General features: G+C 35.9%; 1 protein-coding gene across 2 annotated transcripts in view; it reads left to right on the top strand.

Moving 5' to 3' along the window:
• SEMA3D (semaphorin 3D) overlaps positions 1 to 15276 on the top strand; it is a 215510-nt gene that overhangs the window by 178848 nt on the left and 21386 nt on the right. For both annotated transcript variants that reach the window (XM_060108187.1, XM_060108186.1), the window contains 4 exons: positions 6727 to 6949; positions 9029 to 9117; positions 10954 to 10995; positions 13325 to 13482. In XM_060108187.1, coding sequence (XP_059964170.1) covers positions 6727 to 6949; positions 9029 to 9117; positions 10954 to 10995; positions 13325 to 13482 — 512 coding nt within the window. The remainder of the gene's footprint in view (positions 1 to 6726; positions 6950 to 9028; positions 9118 to 10953; positions 10996 to 13324; positions 13483 to 15276) is intronic.

Here is a 15276-nt window from a genome sequence, read left to right as displayed (position 1 = left end):
CAAATAGTTACTGCTTTTACTGTTAAGTGTTTCACCTTTACTTTTAAAGATCAAAACTTACACATGAATTTCCCAACTAAGGCTTCATTTTTTTGGTAGGGAGCAAAAAGAGGTAGTTATAGGTACTGCTTTTTAATTTAATACATTGTTTTTACTGTGTATATACTGGTGAATGATAAATACATTAAAATTCCCATTAATAGCTTAAACAACAGCAAAACGCATTCTTTTCGTGTGTATAGGTATTAGAAAGAGGTGATGCAAATGGTGACTCTGAGAATACCTGTGAATTCCTTGGTTCAAACATTTGAAGCAAAGCCATAGTTCAAGGAACACCATGATACGGTGAAAAGCATCCTTGACTGTATACTAAAGACGTGATCTCTTACCCCAGCTCTGTCTCTTACACTGTCTGACACTGGACACATTGAATACATATGCTCATTTTCAGCTAGAACTTCCTAATTGTTTTTGTTGTTGTTGCTTTTCTTTTGTTTCCTGTTAAGTCTCATAAACTACCAAAACCACTAAGCTAGCCTCCTTCTTCATGTTTACTGACCTTCTATGGTGTATACCTGAGAATAGATAATATGCTCTTGTCCTTTTAGTGAGAAAAAGAGAAAAATACTGAAATGTGCTGTAAAAACTAAGAGTTGTTTAATCTCAAGTAATCCCTGAAAAAACATCTCCCCTCTCCAATTCTATTTTTGGAATTCAGATCTTTAGAAAAATTAAAATCCCTTTTCTGAAGTCACATTCATATATTAATCAGATCCTTGATTTAACTGACCCACTACAAAGACAATGTTAAATGATTTTTCAGCTACCATTATATGTAAAGTAATGAAATATCGTTCTTTCTATAACATTTCAAGTCTTCATCTAAACAAGAAGCCCCACCATGTACAATTCCTCACATGGGTTTTTCTCTAGAGTAAATGAAAAATAAAGGTAAATAGATTCCCCTCTTTGCAATAGAGGCTTTACTGTCCCTTCTCTTCTCTGAGATAAAATCTCCCAAACTGTGATGTGGATGAGGTTATGTCTAACAGTCCTTATTTATTTCCCACCAAATTATTAAACTTTCCAACACGTAAAACACAGTGAAAAAAATCACAAAATTCTTTTCCAGGGCCACTGGAAACTTCATCTTACTAAAAATTCTGTCATGGACCAGGTGCGGGTCCTGGCATATCCACCTGTTCCAGAAAAGCGTTATTTCCTCTGACATATCTAAGCAGCATTCATTGAGATTGACTTATGATTTTGCTTCAAAAAAAGAGCAAATCCTGGAGATATTGTATCATATCATAGGATAATAATACATAATGACAATAACTCAATTCTTATAGCAGACTGGATATGTGCAATTTTACTTCACTTCTAACTAGAATGACTGCTGAGAAATTCCAACTTTTACCTTGGCCCAGGTCCTCAACAGCAGGGTTTTGAAATAAAACATGAAATTCATGAGTTCCAAAACTCTTCAGACACCCTGTTTTCTCTTCCTGATCTACCTAAAATATTTGGCTTGAGCAATGACATATTCCTGTAACACACTGTTTTTATAGAGCTGATGACTCTTAGAATTGTATGTCTTCATGAATCCCCTAAATTAGATCTGAGTTGTAACCTAGACTGACCCCATTAAGTAAGGATTTTCTTGATTATATTTCTAGAAAAAAAAATGTTTTAAGATTGATTCAAAAATAAGGGTGCAAAAAGAGAGTCCAAAAGTCATATCCTAAACTTCCTTTTGATTTGTATAGTGTTAGACTGTGAGAGATCCAAATGGGATGGAAAAAAATAATGGAAGAATTCCCTCACAGTGTCACACTGTCTTCTCATTTATGCATCTGTAGAATATGTCTAAAATTTCATTGGTGTTTCTTTTGTTTCAACTAAAGTTCCTAATTAATTTAAAGTAGATGGAAATCTTTGGGAAAATCTCATTTTATGTATTACTAGCTCATAGATGCCTATCATTAAATTCACGTTTTTTTTTTTTTCACCAACATTTGTTCACTGCATGGCTTTCCACTTATTGGATAGGATATCTTTAATTCTAACCCTTCTAGGTTTTTGTTTGTTTGTTTGTTTGCGGTACACGGGCCTCTCACTGTTGGGGCCCCTCCCATTGCGGAGCACAGGCTCTGGATGCACAGGCTTAGCGGCCATGGCTCACGGGCCCAGCCGCTCCGTGGCATGTGGGATCTTCCCGGACTGGGGCACGAACCCGTGTCCTGCATCGGCAGGCGGACTCTCAACCACTGCGCCACCAGGGAAGTCCCCCTTCTAGGTTTTTTATTCTAGAAAGGAGAAGCAGAGGCAGGACTAGAATCTGGGCCTCCTGACTCCAGGTTCCTAAGGGTGTATGACATCTCTGCCATTTTCCTTTAACTGTATATAGGCTGTGTTTCTCACAAATGGTGAAAGGCAGCTGATTCAAATAACAAATCAATCTCTTCAACTGGCTTTCAGCTTTCTTTTCCATAGGGCCAACATTCGCTTTTAAAATGAGGTTCTCCAAATCCCAGGCTACTTACTCCATTCAATCATGTTTTCATTTTTCTGGTATAGAAATCCTTCTAAAAAAAAGAGAACCTTCAAAAAAAGATAGATTTACCTGTATATTTTTATCTCTGGCCCTTCTATCTCATATTGAATATAGCATCTCTCTTTGCCCATATATGTTATAAACTGACTCTTAGAGGAATAAGTAGGGGGATAGGATGGCACCTATTAAATTTGCATGTTTTACTTTATAAATAAAAATGAGACTTCTTTATACATTTAGCTTATTTTTCCCATTTTGCTGAAAATGAAAGCCCAGTTCAGTTGTGCTTCATGCCATGTCTTCCCTCGCACTGATCATCCCTCTGATTTGTTTAAAAGGAAACTGCAACCTGTAGAGAATAGCCTGAAGCAGCAGGGGGAGAAAACTTGTAACAGCTGTCTGGGGCCTTGCCAAGGGGCAAAGTTCTCTCATTGGATAAAACCCATTTTTCTCCTCTTATCCATTGCTTCCCACTGCACGACTGAAGGCCTTCTGCAAACATGCAGACGTGCCAAGCATAACACGATCACACCTAGTCAGGGTGGCAGCCAGCCCTGGGCGATAGGCATGCAACCAGGGCTTATTGCCACTGGGTTTACCTTTTCATCTCAGAGCTGCCTAGGCAGGTCCTTTTCTCTTCTGCTCTTGTGCTGGTATTGTTTCTAGCAACATACGGACATTTTAGAGTTTTGGTAATAGCTCGCTCTTTTTTTTTTTTTTTTCCTCTCTTCATATTTTAAACTGTCTTAGAGTTTTTTGAAACAGTAGGTGGAGACACAGATAAGTTCCCTGATTTATTTCTTACAGTCACAGGAGCTAAAGTGATGGAAGTCAGACAAATGTTAGAAAGCTGGAAGCAGAAATAAATTGCCCTCTACAGTATATTCAGATGGACTGAGTCAGCAGGTAGAACTTAAAGTACATACATACAGAGAAAAATTCGTTTGATTTTTAATACCTGTGATGTATAGCTGCAATAGAAAAGTTTTCTAGGATTTGTGGAAGGAAAATAATTGAATATGGTTATTTAGATGTAGCATTTCCCCACGCTTTCTCTTTTTCCTTTATGGAATTTTTCTCTCCTACTTCCCATTTACCTGCATAAGACACTTGGCATCCCAAGTTATTTTTAGATCTGTGTGAGATGCAGCTATGATATCAAAGGAAAAATTCCACTGGTTTTTAATATTTGGTTCAAACTGTACTATCTTAAACCTCAGGGAGTATGTCTACCAAATCACTTTCATTTGTGAAAGCAGAGTGGAGACGCAGACCAGAGAGATCTCACACAGCAACCTAGAGGATAAAGATCTTATCCAAACACTGGCAGCACGCCATGAGGAAAAGCTGCCATATGAAAAAAAATACATTTTCAAAGATCATTTTATAAGTCAATAGAAGCCAGGTTTCCCTTCTCTTTTTGTTAGATTTTATTACACTTAAACTTCTTTGTCAGAGGTGAACAATGAGGAAATTTATCACGTTTGTTTCTTTGATGAATGTTCCTAGCTTCATTCACCTATCCTTTCTCACATTAAAATTTCTTAAGGTTTGAAAATTTGATATAAAAAACTGACTTGAATGGCACGATGTTATTTCCTTTGAAATATTGGCTACTGCATGATTATAGCTACAAAGTCAAAAGAGATGTTTTTCTTAACTTGGAGGGCTGTTTCAAAAATGTAATGCAGGCAGAAATCTTGCATTTGCTTTGATTTTAATAATAGACCCACCAGATAGTACCACAGGCATTATAAGCTATAAGCCCACTATGAATGGCCTTTGACTGAGTCTCAAACATGCAGCCTGTAATTGGGAAAGAGCTTTGTATCATTTGAGCTCCGTATCCATTTTGAGTTACAGCTTAATCTACTTAATATAGGGTTCCTTGCATTATTGAGTTGACAGATTTCACTTGGCTGAAAGCAAAGTGCTAGCAACAATGACTGAAGATACAGACTTAGATCTTTAGACCAACATCCAGCTAGGAATATTATCAGTAAGTACCAAATGGCTAACATTCTAGGACATTTCTTACCATTTTGGTGCAGACCTGGCACAAGTCAATAAAACTGATCAAGAAAAGATCAGTTTCTTTTCACATGCAAGATTCTTATGAAAGATAAATATATTCTCAAGCTATTTATAGCAAATTATTAACAGATTTTTTTTAAAGTACAACTTCTTTGCTATTTCTTGTAATTTAGTGAGCTATTATGATTTTATTGCTGTAAATTTGAGGTCAGGGTCATTTATTGTGACTAACTCCAGTATCTTTAGTTCCTTGAGAATGACGCTCATGAATGCTTTGAGAAGTACAATTTCGAGCCTTGACAAGATTCTAATTAGTGTTGGGTATAAGTGGCTCAGTTCAGTGGAGATTATGTTTCAACTTGTCTAAAAACTAAAACAGGGAGAAAGCAGCACTTTCTTATAAACTTTCCTTAATATTACTCATTTTCTTTTCTATGCCTGCATCATACAGCTAAACTTTTCCATTCCAAAATAATGTGTTAGCCAATTAAGAATTCAAATGTGGTAACAGCATTGTTCTCTCTGAGATAACTTACTAAATTACAATACACTAAAGTCATAAAATAGATTCAGTATGTCGGAGGGGAGATATTTGAAGTAATATTTTGAAGGGATTTATGAAGTAATTCCCTTTTCATGTTTTTGGATAGAGGCACATTGAATTCATACCAGTGTGAAGTTTTTACTTTTACCACCAGGGAGCAGGGTATGCTAACTATTGAATTAGTGGATGTCAAAAGGCGCACAGGAAGCAGATTTTAGACAGAAGTGAAAAATTCCCTGAGGGTTTCCCCACAGATCCTTTAGGGGAAGAGTTGTTGACTTGCTCACAGTAAATTTTCATGCCAGTTATGAAAAACTAGATAATTATGATATTAAACTATTAAAGTTCTTTTACAAATAATTTTATGACATGTTGATTTGTTCTGTTTTATTAACAATCATGGTTTTAATTTAAAACTGAAATTTTACATTAATTAAAGGAAATTGAAAATAATAATGTTTATAGATCACTCTCTTAATTATTTCAACTCAAATTTCATGTACCTTTGCAAGAAAAGAGCTCACTTTGGAAACTTTAGAAAATACAGGTAAATGGATATAATTCAGAAATCTTTTTGGAGAAACATTGAGAAGCTTTAATAAGCATGATAATTTGTTTCATAAGGTTCTCTGTGATGATCATTAGCCATTCCATCTGCCAACAAGCAAAGACAGTTGTCTTTTGAGATCTGAGGCTAATTCAAGAAAAGAATAGTTCAAAAGACAATAGAAATATCTAGCATGGGGGTTTTGTATTTGGTTTTCTGAAGTCATACTTCTTGGAAGAAAAGATATGGATTGGAATTATCAATGTTTACTTGTGCTTATGCAACTGAAAAGTATTTCAAAAGCAAGAGCCCAACTGGACATTGATAAAAGATTTAAAATATGTGCACAATTACTGTTTTATTGAGGTATCAATGACATATAACATTAGTTTCAGGTGTACAACATAATTCGATATTTGTACATATTGAAAAATAATCACAATAAGTCCAGTTAACATCAGTCACCATATATAGTTACAATTTTTTTTCTTGTGATGAGAACTTTTAAGATCTACTCTTAGCAACTTTCAAATATGGAATACAATGTTAGTAACTGTAGCCACCATACTGTACATTACATCCTCAGGATTTAAAACTGGAAGTTTGTACCCTTTGACCCACTTTGCCCATCCTGCACCCTCTACATCTGGCAACCACCAATCTGTTCTCTGTATCTTTGAGCTCTTTTGTTTGATTCCACACATAAGTGAGATCATACAGTATTTGTCTTTCTCTGTCTGACTTACTTCACTTAGCATAATGCCCCCAAGGTCCATCTATGTTGCAAATAGTAAGATTTCATTTTTTGTGTGGCTGGATAATATTTCATTGTAATAATTAAGAATATTTTTCAAAGCAAAAAACTGGATTTATATACACTCCAGGTAAGCCGTATTTATTTACATCTGTCAATACATGTGATTTCATATTGATTCTGGTGACCATTCCTTTAATATTATCAATGATAAGGCTTAAAAACTTTATTATAAGTGAAAATTTCTCAGATGTGTGAACAATGCCTTTACTCCCCTCCTCATTTTTCAGTGTCCAAGCAAAACCTATGACCCACTGATTAAATCCACCCGAGATTTTCCAGACGATGTCATCAGTTTCATAAAGCGGCACCCTGTGATGTATAAACCAGTATATCCAGTTGTGGGAGGACCAACATTCAAGCGCATCAATGTGGATTACAGACTGACACAGATTGTGGTGGATCACGTTGTCGCAGAAGATGGCCAGTACGATGTGATGTTTCTTGGAACAGGTATGCTAGAGCCAAGTTATGCCTTCTTTCAAATGAATTTTTCATTATTAGACAAACAAAACAAAAACTTCAAGAAAGTTTACCGGCCGAAATCAAAATGAGTAACTATTAGCTAATACCCAGTCAGTGTTTTTTTTTAATTTGCATAACATGTGCTTTTAATCGATGATCATACATATCTCCCAGCCTCCATTAGTGTTATGCGAGCTTTCAAAATATACTACTATATTACGACTGCAATGTGCCTGCTGCAAATGAGGTGCTCAATACATATTTATTGAATGACTATGGACTAAAACAAGTAGGTAAAGCAAAGCTTCTCTATTTTCAAACTTCACATTTCCCTCTCTCTACAGAGATATTTGATAATCTTACCCCAAAGGATCCCTTCACTCAATTTTTAGAATCACTGACTTAGTTGGCTTATGGTGTTTTCAAAAAAGTTAATCATTAATTTGTAAAGAACTTAAAGTAGAAACTACTTGGTGATTATTTTTCCTGTCCTTGAATTTTGTGGATTAAGTATCACTTTCATTATTAGAACCCACTTTATTTATTTGTTTGACTGCCAACTCAGTAATTATTAAATGATTACCTTTTTTTCCAAGGGAAAGAAATATTGCTTATTTGGTGCATCTCAAAAAAATATCTAATTATGTCCTGTGAATTGTATTGGCAGTAAAGATAATATGTATCATTAAAACAAAAGCACTACATCCTAGATAATGTTATGTAATTTGATGGATCACGCATTGCATAAAGAAATAGAAATTTGATTAGTTTTTAAGAAATGGACATTTTTATTGAAATGTTTTTAGGACTATAAAAAATTTTAGAATAATTTTATTTTTTAAAATATATTGGTTTTACAAAAGTTAGGTTTATTAGGAAGTGTCTGTGTGACAGACTCAGAGGACTTTCAAGAACACCAGTTGTCAAACCTGATTATGTTGCAGACGGCAGTACCAAGGCCCAGGGAAAAAAGTAAAACTTTCAAGACTACAGAGATTACTAATGAAGCATCAAAACATGAAATAATTAGTTTGTCATTAATTCTAATGAGCTTGCCCCTTAATTGCACTGCCCACCCAAAGCTCATACCTAGTTCTTCAACATTTCAGGGTCAGAAAAGCCATTTAGCCACTAGGTGGTACTACCTAACTTTTACTTAGAAAATTATGAGGATACTAAGATAGATTGATTTTCAATTATGACATTCAGAAAATATATATTTAATATTTTTCAAAGATCCTAGAGTCATTTAAAAACAAATAATCCAGACTACTTTGTACAAATAGGATATTACCATACATGTTAACCTACTTCAACCTCTGTGCTCAGAAGTTTAAAAGCAACTATTTTAAATTTATTTTTATGTGTAAGTCAGTCTATACATTAATTTCCAAATGGGATCTTTTTCTAAAATGTTCTTTTGATCATCTTTCTGTAATAACATGCCACCTTGTGGACTGCAATATATGATTAATCTTGTGATGTTTATTCTTTTAAATTGAACTAAAATAATTTGACAAAATTTTATTTTCTAGCCCATTAATTATATTTCTGTAAGTAAAATACATTTTATGGGTGAGCTACTACTTCCCCCATGTAGATAGCTTCAATGATTTCTCTTCCATTTGTTAAGATTATTAAAAAAATATATATTTATCTTTCATGGTGAACTGGATAAGCACTGAATAAATATTTCTTACATTGAGAGAGAAAATTTGTTAATATATTTTAACCTTTTAGATTAAGTTCCAAAAATGCTGTTCCTCTTTTGTTACCCTTTCAACTAATTTTTAAAGGAGACATCTCTATTCCTTGTGTTAGGAATACACTGTGAATGTGTGTCTTTTAATATTTTCTTTATAAATGTGTTTTATGAGCTGAAAGCTATAGTATTTCAAAAGGGGAGAATCATATACATTAAGCTTCACTTCTCGCTTGCCTTGTTTAACCTGATTGCTTGAAAGGCATTGAAAAAAAATGAGGGGAGCCATGTGAAGGTTGCTAGGAAAATGCTTAACTAAACATTGAAGTAGAAACAACAGGATCATGTGTAATGTATTTTTTCAGACGTTGGAACAGTCCTAAAAGTTGTCAGCATTTCAAAGGAGAAGTGGAAAATGGAAGAGGTAGTACTGGAGGAGTTACACATATTCAAGGTAAGACTTAGGCCAGAGTTCCGGGAGAAGTGATGGCGAACTTGAGCAGTTCTTATATAGGACATGTTCGTGTCAGCACGTCATCACTCTTTCTGAAGAAGTCTTTGCAAATAGCTTCTTTATTTTTCTTTTCCTTAAGCGAAAGAAAAAGTTTTAAAAGCAACTAAGAATGGGACTAATTTTCCCCTGCAGAAGTATCACTGAACTTGGGGCTCCTGGGTTGCCCCTCATGACTGAGTTCTCTAAGCATATGTTCAGACAAATCACCACAGTAGATGAAAGCCTAGGGTCTCTTTTACTATCCAGATGCTTTTCTACTTTATAAATTTTACTTTTCAATTTTTCATCAGTTGAATTTAAGGAAACTGGAAGAGTGTATAAATCATGTGTCCCTGCATTTCTGTAAGGAATTTTTTTTTTTAAGTTGCTTGATAGTAAGTCTTTATGTATGCTAAATTCCCCTCAACCACCAAAAGAGTTAGTAGATCTAAAATAATAGTTCTCCAGATTAGGGGAATGTCCTTAGACTTTTAACAGTAGTAAATTTGAATTGTGGCATTCTTTGTAGACCTTCAATGAAATTCAATTTAGAGTTATTTTCTAAAATGAAATTAGAAATAAAATTGCATTTCTTAGAAGAGCTTTTTAAAAATATGCTGTCTTTTATACCATTTTTGTTGAGACAGTTTATTAAAATAGACTGTTTCCATGTAAACTTCTATTGCCTTAAAAGAGAGTAGAGCTCTCTACTGTGAGGGGCTCAAGTTAATTAACAGGCTGGTTCCGCAGGATCCTGTTTACATTGTGATGATAGTAGTGGTCCAGGAGTTAACAAGAACAAGACCTGCCCTCTGGAATCTACCAGAAACAAAGCTGTGGGTAGTGCCTGAGGGAAAAGCCTATGTCAAATGTAAGTGCGAACCCAGAGGGCAAAAATAAAGTCTCCATAATACACAGAGGCAGATTAGACTAAGTCTACTCAGTGGTTCTAACTGACCAAGAGGAATTGTTTGGATTCCACTGTTAAGATTAAATAATGACCCTGTTTGCTTAATTCATAAAAAAAAGTTATTGGATAGAACTTTCTCATTTAACATTTCATTTTTTTCATATATTTTCTTAAAGTTTTAATATCTGCTTGTGTTTATTGCTTAGTAAATATTGGCTGGTAAGAAATGAATAGTCATATATATATATAGAGAGACATAGACGATAGATAAAAAAATGTTTAAACATTCCATCCTTTTTAGTTTGGTAGCTTTTGTGTTCATGTTTTAGATTTTGTATTGGACGCATAGAGGCATGTTTTCTACACATAAAACTTTCATGTCGTGAAACCATGTGCATCATATCTTGCAGTGTTTTATAAAGAATATGCTCATCCACAAGAAGCACTATAACTTTTTAGAATTTTACTACTTGAACAAGTTTTTGAACTACTGATCTAAGTAAGAGCAGAAAGAGGCAATAAATAATTATGGAGATGTTCTTGTCAACACTAGTTTGAATTATATGGAAGCAGTTAAGATAAGCAGAGTCAGAAGAGGCAGAAACCTTGTGGGTAACCGGGAACAATTTTCAATGCAGAGTGTCTCCTCATACATTTAGGTAATTTTTCTTTAATAAGATTTAAAAATAACTATTTTGATAATTTTTATTAAGGTTGAATCACTACACATGGGAAGGAAATAGCAAACATTAAGATCTTTTTCTCCTCTATATAACAGAGCCTTGAAGTTTACTCCAATTATCCTTGGTACAAGATAAAACAAAATATTGGCTACTCTAAAAGATTGTTCATGATTATCTTTATTAATAGCTAAATTTTATTTTCAGCATTCATCAGTCATCTTGAACATGGAGTTGTCTCTGAAGCAGGTACTTTCTAATTTTTGTATAAAAATTAGCCACAAAAGAAAGATTGTTTGCATCAAACTTTATTTTAGGGAAAATCCATTGAAACTAGAAGTTAAATTATAAATAGTGTAAAAAGCTTTAGCTTATTTGTTTCTTTTATAACTGATTATAGGGCATTGTTTCAGCCTTGCCTTAGGAGACAGGGGACCCAATTTCATTAATTGAATAATACATTCTCCCCTTCCTTTGGCTCTTGAAAATTGAGCTCACTTTCCTAGTCTCATGAGAATGTCATTCTGTCAAGGCTGTAAAGTAATTCATGTAGAATACTAGCCCCAAACATTAAAGATGGTTTTTAATCAGCGAGTCTAGGAGTTAGACTATGGACTGCAATGGCGAACAGCCCAATAGTCACATGGAGCTGGAAGGCAAAGGAGTGTGCTAACAAAGTAGAGCAAGAATGGAATCACGTTCTGGGGAAACAGAGAGGAGAGGAATTGGTGTAAAAGGGAGCCAGAGGAGCAGGGAGAGACCGGCAACTCAAGCTATAAAGGATGCTGCAGGTAACCAGATAAATAAAAAGAAGGCTGGGACGGGGAAGCATATGCCGAGTAAAAGAGAGGGCCCTTTGAAAAGGCATGAAGAGTGAAAGACTAGAACTTATTCTAATAAATTTGTGTACAACTGGAGCAGAGAGCATAGCTGCACTCAAGGGGCAAGGAGGCTAGAAAGGAATCTGGGGAAGTAAGACAGAAGAAGAGTAGACACATCCTTGCATGGATGCCCTCCTGAGAAGTTTAACAGGTTTATCCAAGACAATGAAGGCCTTTAAAGATGTTAAGCAGGAGGGTGTCATGATAAGACTTTCCTCTTAGAGAGAGCAGCCTGTCGTGGCAGTGTGTGGAAGAGGGATTGAGCCCTGGGGTGGAGGTGAGGGTTGCTGGAAAACAAGGGTGAAGCCAGCTGAAACAGTAAGGACACTTACAGGTCATCCAGGAAGGAGATGATAAGGACTGAGACAAAGGCAAGGGGCAGTGCAGAGGGAGGAGGAAATGGATTTGAGAGCACCCATGTAAGAGAACGGAGAGATAAGGTGGCCGACCTAGTGAGAGTGAAAGAAGATTCAAAGACAACTCCCAGATTCGTGATGGGGGTGACTGGGATGGTGTCTCTTGGTCAAGGTAGGATAGGAAGATTAGATTTAGGGGAATCAGTGTGCGTGTTTACGTTGTTTTCAAAATAACTCTGAGCCTTTGTACAGGAAGAAGAGTAAAGATGAGAATCGCAAAGAGGGAAACCCAATGTTCAATGCAAAGAAAGGAATCATCAAAGGAAACAGAAGTCTAGGGCAGAAATAAAGAGGGAGAACAGGAGAAAGAGAAGAGACTTTCAAGGAGGCTTTAGTCTTACTGGTATCAAACGCTAGAGAATTATATAGTAAAATGCTAAACAAAGTCCACATTTAGCCTCCAGGAGGTCTTAAGTGGGTGGTAGGGGTATAAGACAGATTTCTATAGGTGGAGTTCATGTATGGTATTTGTGCCAATATCTATTTCTCAGATTTTTCCCCCTCCATTTAAAGCTTGGCATGTCCACTAGACTTGACCGTAAGTTACTTGAAGGCACAGACTATGGCTTAGTCACTTGTTATCATCCCTCCCTCTGCCTCCACCACATACCCTCAAGTGAATACATGTTGGGAGCAGTGCATTATTTTCAGGACTTATTTTCAAAATGTGATTCTATTTGCTGAGTTTGTCAGTATCCTGCAGGCTTTCACGTGTGATACAGCATCCCACAAACCTCCTTAATACTTTATTCACAGTGATAGCAAATACTTTCTCTCTCACTTATCACTCAACTTCGTTCAGGGATCCGTACTTCATTAACAAATGAAACGGTTAGTTAAAATCACGGGAAAGTTTTTCATAAACCTCTTTTCAGTCAACTCTATATAAGAAGCCATGGCAGGAGAAGACCCATCAGTGTTGCCTGTAGCATCTGTGCTTGATATAATCTACCAGAGTGTATTTTCAACTACTAAGAAAGAATCTGACATCTTAATTCCTCAGTCTCGCAGCTGGTTTTTGACCTTCTTAAATTACTGCCAAGGTTACTCTAGCTCTCTAGAATGCTGTCCAATTCTATGTCATCATCTTCAAACCACCATCCAACCAGGGATAGAAGACTGACTTATGTTACTCTTCCTTATGTTGCTGTGCAAGTGTTTATAACAGGCAGGGCACCCGAGGAGAGAGATTTAGGTCTGTGATGTGGTATTCAAGAAAGGGAAGTTCTTAAGACTCGTCTGAAAGATGCTTCTAATGCATTTGTTTTGCCTGATTTGCAGCAACAGTTGTACATTGGTTCCCGAGATGGACTGGCTCAGCTCTCCTTGCACAGATGTGACACTTATGGGAAAGCTTGTGCAGACTGTTGTCTTGCCAGAGACCCCTACTGTGCCTGGGATGGAAATGCATGCTCTCGCTATGCACCCACTTCAAAAAGGTGAGAGGCACATCAAATTAAGATGAAGCCTTGCTTTTCACACAATGAATATCTCACACGAATACATTCTCTTGTAGTTTAAAGAGAAAACATAGAGAGAACATGGTCTGCGGTAGGAATATTACCATCTAAATGTTTTAGAGTTTTTCATACAGCTAAATTTTGAAGGAGGATAAAACAGAATGTTCTGAAATCCGGAAATGTGGAAGTCTTACCAAACCAGTTTTGTTTGATGCACAGAAAGCCAAATGTGGAGCTGCCAAGATGTGCAGCAGGGAACGGGTTTATTCACAAAGCAGTCAAGCGGGGAGATGGGAAAAACAAGTCTCAAATTTGCCTCCCCAAAGGCGAGGGACTGAGGATACTTATGGGAGAAAGCTGAGGCGTGGGGAGCCTGGGGAAGGTTAATTGGAGATAAGAAAAAGGTGACGTAATCATCGTTCTGCGCAGATGAAACTAAGCTACAAGCTTCTTCCTGGGATGCCTGCTCTGAGCGTGGAGTTTTTGGCCTCTGATGTCAGAAGGTCACTGGACACTCCCACATGCCCAGAGGGACGGTCAGTGGTCCTAACCAGTCTTAACCGGCTAGAACTCAAACTGAACACAGCTGACTCCAAGTTCCTAAACAACTTGGGCAAACATCCTGTTTAGGTTACCTGAGGCTTGGAGGACACGTATGTTTTTATAGCAACAATTAAAGCAAGCTTGAATAATGAAGGCAGTTTACAGGTTTCATGGATTTAACTGATGATAACCCTCGGTTTCAGAGCTTTAAAAAATTCTGAAAAATTGTTTATATCCTTTTTCTCCATCTTTGTCAAAAAGCATGAAAAGTTTGCTTTCTTTACTACTCTACACTTTGTATATTCTTCCCTTATTTATAAATATGTATATACTCGTAGCTACTGTTTTACAAATAATGTATAAATATATTTTTTAACAGTGTAGATTATATACAGCCCACAGCACATCCCAGTGATTCTGTATAATTTTGCTTTTACTCCAATTTCTGCCACCAATTTCTGCCACCCAGATATGCTTAAATATCCAACTACATCCTGCTGTTTGTAGTTTATTGCTTTATGTGCTCTTAAAAATAATGCTATTCTGGGCCAACAGTACCCATCTAGGAATTTATTTTACACACATGGGCAAAAAAGTACCACAAATTATATGTTTGATGTTCATTTCAGCACAGTTTTCAATAGCAAAATTATTGGAAACACCCTGAATGCTCATTAATATGACTGATGGTGGCTGAGTTTATTAAAATATCATTATTTTAAAGTGTGGTTTATAGTAACACTATTTTCTAAAGTATTGCCCAAAGTATATTTTATTCTACATAAAATGTCAGTAAATTGTATATGGTATTTTTTTTTCACCTTTAGGTCTTAACAAAATAAGGTAACATGTGAGCATATGTTAGTCCCGCTACTACATATGCACTTTTAGTTTTTTGAAAGTTTACTGATTTGTCAAATTGCAAATTCTAGTGATCACAGATTGAGTGTATAGTACAAAAAACAGATACTATTCCAAGACCTTTTTATATTCCCTGAAATCTCTGAATTAAATGTAAGTGGGGAGATACCATTATTTCAAGTTTAAAGTAAAAAGTCACAACATTTTTATTATAGTTTTTGACAAAGAATATACTCATCCTAGTTAGTCTTTGGGGAGTGCTTTTCTTCTCAAGAACCTAAAAAACAAGAATGCTCATTAGTTGGTAATGAACCTTCAGTTTGATAAATTGATCCTGTTCCTTAAGAAGCCAAGATTTAAGAACATTCC

This window comes from Mesoplodon densirostris, chromosome 9, assembly GCF_025265405.1.
Source record: "Mesoplodon densirostris isolate mMesDen1 chromosome 9, mMesDen1 primary haplotype, whole genome shotgun sequence".
In the NCBI taxonomy this organism is placed as follows: domain Eukaryota; kingdom Metazoa; phylum Chordata; class Mammalia; order Artiodactyla; family Ziphiidae; genus Mesoplodon; species Mesoplodon densirostris.
This window is presented reverse-complemented; position numbering and strand designations above follow the sequence as displayed.